This window comes from Erigeron canadensis, chromosome 3 (genome assembly GCF_010389155.1).
Source record: "Erigeron canadensis isolate Cc75 chromosome 3, C_canadensis_v1, whole genome shotgun sequence".
In the NCBI taxonomy this organism is placed as follows: Eukaryota; Viridiplantae; Streptophyta; class Magnoliopsida; order Asterales; family Asteraceae; genus Erigeron; species Erigeron canadensis.
In genome coordinates, this window is record NC_057763.1 from 29,439,343 (window position 1) to 29,452,476 (window position 13,134).

The 13,134-nt window shown below is 33.4% G+C and overlaps 2 protein-coding genes across 2 annotated transcripts; both read left to right on the plus strand.

The window, feature by feature from the left end:
* Positions 1-3,254: 3,254 nt before the first annotated feature.
* On the plus strand, positions 3,255-6,010 carry LOC122594230 (serine carboxypeptidase II-3-like; the record flags this gene model as incomplete). The annotated part of the gene is made up of 9 exons (XM_043766699.1): positions 3,255-3,483; positions 3,598-3,705; positions 4,149-4,244; positions 4,362-4,454; positions 4,529-4,620; positions 4,718-5,079; positions 5,213-5,305; positions 5,398-5,509; positions 5,609-6,010. Coding segments are annotated over 9 exons (1,368 nt in total), but the record flags the coding sequence as incomplete, so codon positions are not given.
* Positions 6,011-8,886: 2,876 nt separating this feature from the next.
* LOC122591865 lies at positions 8,887-9,810 on the plus strand. Its single transcript, XM_043764094.1, has one exon. It carries the CDS (start codon positions 8,887-8,889, stop codon positions 9,808-9,810), a length of 924 nt encoding a protein of 307 aa, XP_043620029.1.
* Positions 9,811-13,134: the final 3,324 nt, after the last annotated feature.

Sequence of the window (13,134 nt, forward strand, 5' to 3'; positions counted from 1 at the left end):
GATTTTGTTAATTGTATTGTAAGACTGCTGAGTTATAAAAGACCCGAACCCATTGTGTTGCGATTGATTCAGTCCTATAGTAAATTCATAATTTGAAGATTTTGTGATTATGCATATATTACAATTATGTGGAGATTTAGATTCTTGATCATATGTGCACGAATATTGCTATGATCACATGTGATCGACTTGCATAAATGTGATCATGTGATCATAGCAATATTCGTGCACATGTTATCAAGAATCCAAATCTCCACATAATTCTATAACGGATGATAATCCATGCTCCACACAATTATAAACTTCAAATTACACATAAGTTATTCAGAAAACAATAAAAAACAATTTTCATGTAAAGAACAATCATCGGTTGGGCTTGATTTGAAAAGTTCTCAAATTCTCAAAGGTTCTCGCAAAAAAAATTTCTCAAAATAACTTTATATATATATAACATTTGAGAGGGATTTCACCCAACTTAGATGCATAACAGCACCACCTTCGCTTCCCCATATATATATATATACCTTTTAGTGTTATCAAGTTTTATGTAGGCAATGTGTTTGACAAATTGCCTATGTCAAGTAAAAAGTAAATATTTTTGTTCTTATATATCTGTGTGAGGTTATTAGTACAAGTTCAAGATATGGTTACAAGATCATAACCATAAATTTTGAGAATTAGACAATTTGTTCATGAATGTATGCATGTACTCATGTAAATAAGTGTTTAAGCTATGCTAACGTTTATATAAGGGTTTAGTTTCCGGTGAGTAACGGGTTGTTTAGATATCGGTAATACGCTGTACAGTTAGTATATAGATTAGTTTATTCAGTAACATAATTGTTCTATACTTATATATGATTATGGTTAAAATATGTATTATGTGAATAGCATATTGTTAACTGAATCGACTAATTATATAATCAGGCCCCAACTAAATTTTAGATTTCTGTGCTTTCTTTGTTGCAGCTAAATGATAAAGTGTAAGCCGTATCAATGGCAATTACACACAGACTTGGTTGAAGAATAAGCTTCAATCGAGCCCTAATCGGTCAGACGTGATTCGAGAGCAAAAGAGGTTATCTTTTTAATAATAAATGCATGATAGATGATGTTGATTATGTACGGACTCAAACCCTAACCGCCATATACGGTGTTTGGGATTAAGTTTAGGGAGATTATCTGATTATTGCGTTTGTAAAGTGCAAATAATCATGAAACATCGTTTGGAAAAAGAGAAAGTAGGTTGGGACATGTTTATTCAAAGCGCAGTTTTAGTAACGCAAAATTTATTTTCGAAACACAACACCCCTTTAGATAACAACCAATATTATCTAGACACGGATAATCTAGGTAAGGAGCTCTGCCTCACGCATTTGAAATCTTTGAGTCGTGTTGACTTTACTTTGAATTGGTAACAATTACCCTACGTCCCTACTCTTAAACGCACACTTCAAGGGTGGTAGCTAGAGCACATTAAAATTAGAGAGCTAGGACTGCAAGTGTTCCACCTCCTTGCAAGCCACTGTTTCAAGTTTTCAACCCTGTTAAGTACCTAGAAATGTCCACATAAACGTTGCTGAAAGCTTATAGAATGCCCTTTTATGAACAATGTCGTCCTTATGGTTGAAGCTTCAAATAGATCATATCACCGAGTTGGAACTCCTTTTCACTCGTGTGCTTACCATACCGAGCGTTCATCTTTTTTTGATCCATTGGCAAGTGAGACCTCAACAGTTGAATATGAGCCTTTTTATCTCTTTGTAAAGAATAAATGGTTTGATTAGTAGAGTCCTTACGAGTAGAATGTAGAAAGGAGAAGCCTGACCATAAAGTGCTTGGTAACGAGACAGTTTCATAAAACTAGAATGGTATGAAATGTTGTACATATGTACCAATATTGAGCCAAAGGGAACCACTTCTCCGTACTCGTAGGTGTATGAATATCAAGTAGATTTTTCAAACATCTGTCTAGCACATCAGCCTGCCCATCACTTTTAGCCATTGCGAGTTGCTGAAATGTACATTTGGTATCTCACAGAGTAGAAGGCCATTGGTTACCCAAAACTATGTGGCTATACCATTTACATAACCTGAATAGGCGTGAAGCTGTGAATATACAATCTGAAGTATATTGAGTGTTGTGAACCTACAACTTGACATTTCTACACACAAACTGCACTGGTAGATTAAACTTATCTGCCACAAGCACTTGCAGTTATGTAGACACGCTGCAGGTGCCAGGTGGAACCGTGGAAGGAAAAAGAATCTATTATTATTAAGGGAATTGTGTGGTTTGTCAAAATCTCTCTCTAACTTTTATTATTTGTTAATTGTGTAGTTTAAATATTTTGTGCTGTTTATCATCAAGTATTGAGTTTCTGACTTTTCAAACTGGGATTTAGTATGTACTTAAATTTTTCGTGCTACTCTTAAATCCTTACTAATAGTGCTTTTTGTGCCAGTTAAACCTAATAACTACAAACATAACATGGTCCTAACACCCGTCGCCGCCAAAACCTGGCTCTCCTTTCCATGGTTATAACCAATCTTTGTTTCAATTGCAAAGGCTTCTGGTCAAGAAGTTGAGTTCATTGAGAAATGAGAACATATTAATTTGTTGAAAGAGGATACATATTTGGATGACAAGTAGAACTTTTTGAGCAAAAATTTAAACCAAATTCGGATAGGAGTATTTGAAGTCACAGGGTAATGTATATAAATTTTATAGCATGTACTCCAAAGCATTGTCCTTTACATCTCAAAAAGAAAATGACTCGAGATAAGTCTATTGTTTTGACAAAAAAAGAAAGGTGAGTGATAGCCATGAAAAAAAAGGAAAAGAGAAGATTCTGAAATCTTGTTTCAACTAAATTGTAAAAAGTTGTAAGTCTTCAGTTTAATTTTCATCCCATGTGCATCTCATGTTCTGTGAATTCTCCCACTATAAGTAAACACTCAGTTTGCTTCGTTCAATTCAATCTTAAACTCAACTTTCTTTCTTCTTGTGTTCTCTTAATCAGTCCTTGCCTTGTTTTTGTTCATTTGCATTCCAAGAATGGATACTTGTATTGTCTTTATGATCTTTTTTCTGGGTAATATCTCTTCCCTTGAAGCTTACAGTCTTGCCGTTTGATATTTTGATTTCATTATAGTATTCAAGCCAAAGATTTTTCGTATAATAATGGTCTTTTTTTTTTTTTTAAATACAGTTGCTGAAGGCAGCAACCTACCATTAGACCAGGCATCTCTAATTCTATGAACGTAACCTGGATTCACGTTTAAATGGAGCCAAGGAAAAGCAGGATGGTGACCACCTGTTGAGAAACGGGCTCCCTGGTCAGCCGGCCTCAGGGGTGAACTTCAGGCAGTTTGCCGGGGAAATCAACGTTGACCATGTTGCTGGAAGAGCCTTATTCTACTACTTTGTGGAATCGGCATCCAATTCTTCTACCAAGCCTTTAATTTTGTGGCTCAATGGAGGTAATGTTTAAAGCCCTCATCAGCCCTTTCGTGTTTTTGTGATCATCTAATTTAATCTAATCAGTTTATCAATCATAGAAAATGAAGTATATATGTGTTTGATTATTTGTATAGGACCTGGTTGTTCATCACTTGGAATGGGGGCTCTGAGTGAAATTGGACCATTTGGTGTTAATCCTGATGGGGAAACACTATATGCTAGACAGTTCGCCTGGAACAGAGGTTATATTTTACCCCTTTTTTAGTAAATCACACGAAACGTCTCCGTACTTTGTTTGTTATGCAGGTTTTGTGTCTTTAATAGCTCAATTACGTTCATTGTCTCCTCGTTTGCAATCTTTTTCCAATATCGTACAATTCCGTTGAATTTAACTTTCTGGCTGTTAAAATCTTTCAGATTGACCCTCCCATCCTTTATCACACTCTCCTGTTCCATATCATTTTGTTTTCTCCATATGTAAAATATTAATATAAAAAAAGTACAATTTAATGGATTTGGAGGAAAAAAAGCAAATCACAGGGGCGATGGGTGTAATTAATTACAGAAAAGGCAAAATGTGCAAAACACACAAACCACATCAACAATTCGTGTAATTGACTCAGTTTTTTTGTGCCTGTAATCCTGTTGTAATCGATATTGGTGATGCACATATGTGATGATGTAGCGGCGAATGTATTATTTTTGGAGTCTCCTGTCGGTGTCGGGTTCTCCTATTCCAACACCACCTCCGACTACAACACAGAAGATGATAGAAGGACTGGTAGCTACCTAGGCCTCCCTCCTACGCATGCATATAGTTCTACACACATAAACAAACATCAATTCTATCATCCTAATTACTAGTATTTGTTGTCTTATACTTATCATTTTGGTATAGCGGAGGATGCATATATCTTTTTAGTTAAATGGTTTGATATGTACGAAAGGTTCAAGGGCAGGGAGTTCTATTTAATAGGAGAATCCTATGCAGGTAAGTTTAGTAAGTTAATTAAGAGTTCTTAATTGTATGATTAGCTACTCGTTAATTAGTGTATGTCAAAACAGGATATTATATTCCAGAACTTGCTGATGTTATTCTGAAGAAAGTCAATGATACTAAAGACTCAACCCCCGTGATCAATCTTACAGGAATCATGGTAATTGATTTAGGTCTTGAACAAAGACTTATGTTTTATTTGCTGTTTATTTATCTTGATGATGATCTTGACTAGCATCTATGCTTAACATGAATAGATTGGGAATGGGTTGATCAACGATATAAGTGATACAAGGGGATTGGTAGACTATGCTTTTAGCCATGCTTTGATAGCTGATGATACTCATGAGGAGGTCCATAGAGAATGCTCGGCGGGTGTTATTAATAAAAGCGACTCTTGTCGTGGAGCTTTCATGAACTTCTTACTAGAAATAGGGTCTATAAATTACTTAAACCTTTATAGCCCACAATGTCAACCATCACTTATGAATCATCCACCCACAGGTCACAGTGATCCTTGTGATCTGTTGTATGTTCAAAAGTACCTGAATCTTCCTCAAGTCCAAGTAGCTTTGAATGCGAACAAGACCCAACTTCACTATCCTTGGGCTCCATGCAGGTCAGGTGCTTGGCAAATCTGTTCTTTAGATTTTTTTAATCATACTTATGGCCTTCAGTTGGTTTGAGAACATACGGTCTATGTTTATGCATGCCTATTGACAGATATTTCTTCACAATTTAACACCTAACAGTGATGTAATCCCTGGAAGGGTTAATATGCCCAAATCCATGTTCCCCGTGTATAAAAGGTTGATGGGTCATGGCTTACATATACTTCTTTATAGGTAAATTTATATGTGTTACTTAAAGTATTAATCTTGATACATTCTTTATAAGCTTAATGGATATTGCCACTAATTTATGCTTTATATAACAGCGGTGACGTGGATGTGTGTGTTCCAGTCACCAGCACCCGTTATTCACTTGCTGCAATGGGTCTCAAAGTAATTGAGCCATGGCATACGTGGACTATATCCGGTACATCAGAGGTAATTAAGCATATCTATAAACTTGCACTTAAATAAGGGTTGTAATTTAGATCCACTTGATCCTTGCTATCAGTATTCTCACAATTGCATTTTTAATAGGTGGCCGGGTACAAGACGGTCTATGATGGTTTAACATATTATACGGTCATAGGTGCTGGACACCAAGTGCCATTATCACGTCCTGATAAATCATATGCACTTTTAAATAGCTTGTTGGGTGGTTTGGTCGAAGCGAATCATGGAATCAGAACTGAGAATGAAAATGTACATAAAGGAAATTAATATCATGTGTGGTACTCCCTTCATATCTTTCTGAAATGGCTTAATGGAACCGAACTCTCATACAATTGTTTTGGTTGACGGCGAATTAATCGTAAACCATCGTACTAGAGATCCAGGAAAAAGAATTATTAAGGAATTGTAACAAACATATGTATAATTAGTCCAACTGGACTGGTCTTCTAATTTCAATGTTAGGCTCTATATTATATATTTAATACACTAAACTTCTTTTTTACTTTTTGGGAGGTGTGTTTCATATCATTGCCAACACACTATACAAGACTCAGTATAGGCTATATTGTTTGAACAAGGTCTCCGATAAAACATTCGGAAACTTCCTAGCCACAAGACTCAACTTCATTTATGTAAAGGGAAATAATATATCTATAACAATGTTTAGCCATTCATAACAATACATGTTTTATACAATCGTACATTGTACAATTTGTTGTGAATGACAAAATACTGTTGTAGATATATCACTTCTCTTATGTAAATGAAACATAAATTTGATACACATTAGATCGTATTTAGAAGACAGACAAATGCACATGACAACAAATAATTCATTTATGGCACAAGGTTCGAAAACCCGTAACTAATGAGACGGAGTAAAAAAAAGTGTCTTAAACCATGATTGATCGTATTTCTGAAAACGAACGTGGATCTATTGAAAGTTTGGTCAAGTTTGGCATGCTGTAAAAGTTCGGCTATCTTGACTTTAACTCGTTTGCATTTATTACAGAATTCGCAGTGAATTTTTGTTCAACGCAACGAAAATTGCGTATGACTAGTGTAAATCATTTGAATCACTGATAACTTTAAATATCATTTTTACCCAAATGTAAAACATATGTAAAAAAGTTGTAACTAAATACATAACATTGCTAAATCAAAGTGTTGAATAATATGATACACACGTTTATATTATGGTTTGGAAAGGGTATGTAGCTATGCATTATGCTTCGTAGTTCTGATACTAAAAGAATTCGGACATAATTCAATAATTGGTGTCATTTTGTCAAACAAAGAGCAGCATATGTCAATTCCGTGTATGTCCATAGCATTTATGAGTAAAGTCATCATCATTACTTTAAAGAAGACCTATATCATTTCTTTTATATTTTATTTATTACCATAATATAATATATTTCTACATGTTAATTAATTGAAAAGAATACAACAATCATAACATTCTTCAGAAAATTAGCTATTATAAACTTTTAGGTAAGACAATCATGATCACCAAATTAAGAAGAGAAAGCAAAAGTTCCTTCAACCAAAAAGCATACCCACACCAAGCTCTTGGTTACCATTCAAACAAAAAATCACATTATACGTTTCTAACGTATAATAGTATGAATATATAAGTGATGAGTCACAAAATTTATGTACAGGATTATTCCGGGCTTTTAAATATTTGGGTTATAATATATAAACGAGATACGTTATCCGGGCGTTGCCCCGGGAGATATTATATTTTTTGTGTTCCGTACTATGTAAAAATTATTACATGCTTTTAGAAACATTATATAGCTCAAAACCTGAATTTATATTGATTTTTTAATGAGTAAGCAATTATAAATTAGAAAATATCGACAGTATAATTTTATAACAGATTAATATATTATATAAATTCTAAAAGATAATAAGTATGAAAGTATAATATTTAAATAAAAAAAACAAATTAATAATAAACATAATTAAAGCTAATTTCCTAAATCATTGAAAATAGAAAGTGAAAAAAAAAATAATCCACAATAATAAAACATCAACCGAAATAACATTGAAACTAATAAGTATTGCAACAAAATTTTCGGAGATGGTTAGGTGTATATATTCCAAATATATACCCTACTATTATGTGTATCTATACTATGTACTATTATGTGTATATATACTATGTAATAGTTCATTTGTAATAAGATGATATAATCTTAAAAATGTTACAAACTTAAAATATAATAATATGCAATTAAAATAAGTGATCTTTTGTAAACAAATTAAAAGCAACTTAAAAGATCAAAACATAATTTGTCAAGTCCAAAATTATGAATATCAGATAGGTCCAAAAAAAAATGAAGTAGCCCATTAAAAAATTGAAAACGGGCCCAGAAAAATAAAATGGCCCGTTACTATTCTTTGCACGCATTTTTGTATTTTTGTTTTTAATATATATATTAATAAGCTAACTCGTTTAAATTCCTGGGTTGGGTTAAAGTTAAAGTGTCCGATCAATTGATCACAATAAGTTGCAAAGTTGGGCTGTGGTCAAAAAGACTTACTGAGCATTTTCAATTTTTTTTTTTTTAAACTCGTTGGAAATTTCGTGTCCCGATTCGACAGCGGGAGGCCTAACATACGTTGTCTTAACCGGGTCCGTGCTAGAGAGTTCCGTCGAAGTAGAAATGTCTATTTCAAATACCCGATGGGGGAAACCCCCTAATAATCTGCCCGAAGGCACGACGATTAATAGGGGTAAACCATGCTCCTTTAGACTTCAAGCCATAAATCACCAAAAGAATTTCATTTAGCCATAAATCACAAAAAAATTTCATAATATAATACATGCAATGCTTGCTGTAAAACGTATTTGACAATGTATGACATATTTAATCCCGAGAGTATCTTACCGCTACTCTCTATTTCTCTTTACCTTTTATTGTCATTCTTACCTTTTTCACACTTCATGAAATACCTCACTATCCGTCCCCACCCACAAGAAAAAAAAGGGCACCACCCTCCCCAATTCCTTTCCCACCCATTAGGTACTTATATATAGGGTAGAATGGTGTGCAACCCAGTGACCGGCCGGTATCGGCTTGGTCCCCGGGTACACCGTCCACCCTAACTATTAATGACATTAATTGTGCGAACTAATTTAAAACTTCGTTATTGTTATTATATACTCGTAATGAAAAAGAAAACAGATTATATGTATATCAAAGCATGATTAAAATCACATTAGTGGGGTCAAACACAAGCTAAGAAAGTATACTTTTGAGTTTTCAGTAGTCCCCCCTCCCATTTCCATCTCTTTAACTACATCTTTTACCTTCCAAATTTCAAATTCCTTCATTCCATCTTCATTCTCTATGGCGGAGATACAACTGATGATCCCCTCACCGGCACTCAGCCCAAACACCACCCCCTACACGACCGCACCGTCGTCGCCTCATCGCTTTCCTACCTTCTTCTATAGTGCACCCACTAGCCCCATCCACTCCTTAGCCTTCCCTAACAACGATGTCGATAATGATTTTGCATTCGACTTCAATGGCCCACTAGAACCGCCTTCTATTTCAGCCGCAGACGAGCTCTTTCATTGTGGCCAAATCAAACCCTTGAAACCTGTCTCCCCACAAACCATTTCTAACCAAAAAAGTTTAGTTCCAACATCAAGATCATCATCACCTATTAATCATCAAACACCAAATAATACACAAAACCGAGGAAGAGAAAAATATACTAATAATACTAGGAACATACATAAATCATCAAGATCCTCATCACCTTTTAGAATATCCGACATTTTATCAGACGATGAAGAAGAAAACATTATTAATCAAAAAACATGGTACAACAAATGGAACCTTAAAAACTTGTTACTATTTAGAAGTGCATCGGAAGGGAGTGCAAGGAGATCATCAAATAACATCAAAGAGCAAGTGATCATCAACAAATATTCAAGAATAATAAGGAAATGTGATCATATTAATAATGATGTTAAGAATTCAAGTTTTAGAAGCACGGATAGTAGTAGTTGTGGGTCGGTTACTACTCATGATGCCGGGTCGAATAGAAGCAGCAGGGTGATGATGAGGAAAGTATCGGCCCATGAAATACATTATACTGCGAACCGGGCTATTTCGGAAGAGATGAGGAAGAAGACATACTTGCCTTACAAGTCAGGGTTGTTTGGTTGCTTGGGGTTTCATCATAACAACAATGGTGCTGGCGGTGGTAGTGTTCATCATGAGATTTCAAGAGGGATTCATTCCGTTATGAAACAACGATGATAATTACTGTAAAATCTTATGCAAATTAATTCTATATCGCTTTTTAATTTTATTAAAAAAAAAAAATTTATATTTTTCTACTTAATTGGGTCATGTAATCTTTATGGCACAAATATTTTTTTGTAACTTTCTATTTGTATATTTGATATATACGTACAATTGCATTATATAAAATATTTAATTAAAGCTAATTAGATTATTTGATCCAATGTCTATGTGAGTCATCAACTGATGATTGTTCAGTGCTAAGAAGGTCCAAACCTTTACATGGTAAAAAATGCGTGTCATTATGAGTGATGTGTACATGTAAAAAAAAAAACAATATATATACTCCTTCTATGTGATTATAAAGATAAGAATACATTTTGTGGAGCTATAAATGTTACTTTGTCTAATATGAATAAGAATTTTTCAACTGTTTGGGTAGCTGTTTTGGAATCTTTGATTTATGATTTCAATCCAACGGTCAAGATTTGGCAATTTGAGGGATCTTTCCGCGCTAATTTTTGAGCCAAGTAATATTACTCCGTATAAGACTATACGAACACCATATATTTAATTAATAGAACTTAAATCCATCTCGGCACATTTGCAATCCATATGCATGGTAAGTGCTCGATGGTTTATTATTAAAATTCAATCTTACTTCCTGCTTTAAAGACAAAACTACTAAACCGGAAGTGTTATTTATTGAAATAATCCTTCTGTAAGAGTAGTAAATTTTTATGGTACGTTAGAAAATAAAAACCATGCCAGTTGGACTTTTTTTGGGGGGGTTATAATCAACCGGTCTTAATCATCATAAATAGCACTTATACTAATTAACTAGCCTAATAGTCTTCAAAGAGTCGCAGATGTCACAATAGGCCATTTATATATATATATATATATATATATAGTTGCTTGTCGTGTAAATAAATTTTACTGGTTGGACTGGATTACTAATTCGAACTCTTGTAACTCTCTCATCATGTAATTCTACTAGTCCTAGATACCGTACGATAATAGATCGATTATATCATAAAGAAATTTGAATATGCCTTATACATGATTTGTGAGTAAGAAATAAATTGTGGTTAAAGTAAATCGATGAACGAGGCTAAATTATAATAAACAGTGATGATAAATATAATATATGTTTAGTTAGAGTGTTTTGGATTTACCTTAACAATTTAGATAGAACCACATCAAAATCGGAACTTGTAAGCGTAGTGGAGTATGACAAATATCCTTGTGATTTCGAATCGTTAAACTCAAACTTTTGAAGTCTCCATGTTAATAAATTATTATATTTAATATAACTAATAAGAGTTGAAGAAATGAGAAACAAAAAAGACAATTTATTAATGAAAAAATGATCAATCAAATAATGTTATAATAGTATTTGTATTAACAAGCCAAGAGTTATAGTTTAGTTCTAAGTCTAATAAGGAAATTAAATTTATATACAACTAAAAAAAGCTAATTTAACAAATTAAATAAATTAAAAAGACACGTGTTGATCAAGGATTGCCACGTGTCATTTCAAGAACATGTCAATCATGTTTTAGTTTATTGGTAGATAGTTTTAATAACTAACACAACTCCTAGGTCCTACTTATGTATATATAGTAGCTAGGGTCCTTAATCAAACATGATCTTTGGAAATTAATCAGTTATCGTGACTTTGGTCATCTTGAGACTAGTCGAGTATGTATGCGTCCATAATCAACACAATGCATCTTTGTATCTTTATCAAACATGCACATATGTTTACAATTACATATTTACATCATAACTAGGTATCAAACCTGCTCCACAAGCCGACTAATTTAGAACAATCAGTTGCTTTACGAGTAGCATGGAGTTGTTTCAGTGTGATCGCAAAAGTCATTTCAAATGTCCTAGTTTAACTGTCAAAGTCTTATTTTTTTGACGTTGACCATAAATATTTTTGTTTGTATTTATATAATAGTTAATGCGAATTTTATCAATGAAAAGTATATTTAAAACTCAATCTATTTCATATAATTTATATCAAATATTACATAATACAAACAAAAATATTTACGATAAAAAAAAGCTTAAAAAATAAAACTAAAACATTTAAAATGGAATAAATATTTTTTCCCTTTATTAATTTGAACTTGTAACTTGAAGTCACAATTATATATATGGAAATTTACATGCGTAAAACCTATCAAAGTACAGTTATCTTGTGGGGTAGAGCCGTAGAGCTGGCCGGATGACGACGCAAATTATATTTGATTTTAGATTAGATTTGTGATGCTGCTTCTGGCACCATTCATGGCTTTTTGGTTTTTAACTTTAGAGTAAAATATCGAGTGCTAACGTTTGGTACAGCCATTAAATAGTACGTTTTACTTTCTGTTTTAAATATAAACTATTGGTGTGAAAGGAAAACCAGTTTTTGGTTTACCTACAATTTGTCTGACTCTGTTCTCTTCGATCGTCACTACGTGCCAGATGCCCCAAAACCGTAGTCGATCATAATACATTTTACCTTTCTTTCTAACTAGCACATTTTATGTAAGTAAAGATTTTTTTTAATTTGGTTGGTTATTGCCGGTTTGTGAACAAGTGATTTATCAGCCCGGGGCAACCTCTATGGCCGGGTCGGCGTCAATAGTACCATAGCAGTCGATAGGAAAACAAATACTCAAACATGTACATATGTTTTCCTATCGATATTTATGTTAGTTATATCTAAGTTGTGTATTAGTGTTTTGTATACTTTGCATTTTAACACGCTTCACATGGTAATATAATCTTCCCATATGAATAAATTTGATTTAATTGTTCCCAATTATTGCAAAACAATAGCAAGTGCCAAATAATATCTGCTGATATAATTAAATAACATATCCCTTTCCAGCTTTGGTGGTACCAGGCTCATTAACAATGATAGTACTATACATGCTAATAAAGCAATCATTAGTGGAAAGATTAACCAGAATATTATTTTGATTAGTACTAGTAGATGCCTCTACTGGTGGTGGTGATGATTATCATATATGTTAAACCCAATTACAAGCTGTCGTTCTTAAGGATTCATGCCACATGCCACTTTGTGATAGAATATGCTTTAAAATTTCAAACATATAAAAGATTATTGATCACATTACATCGGCGCATCTTCTAATTGATGCTAAACTGAGTTATTTGAGGAATTATGAAAAAGAAATATAGTTGGTAACGATATTTTTTGTGGAATATGAGATAGGTAATGTTGCAGCCGGTGAGAAAAATGTGAGAAAGAGAGGAATAGGTTGGATATAAACTTGCATTTCAATTAATATCTAATATTTTTTGTATTAAGAAATT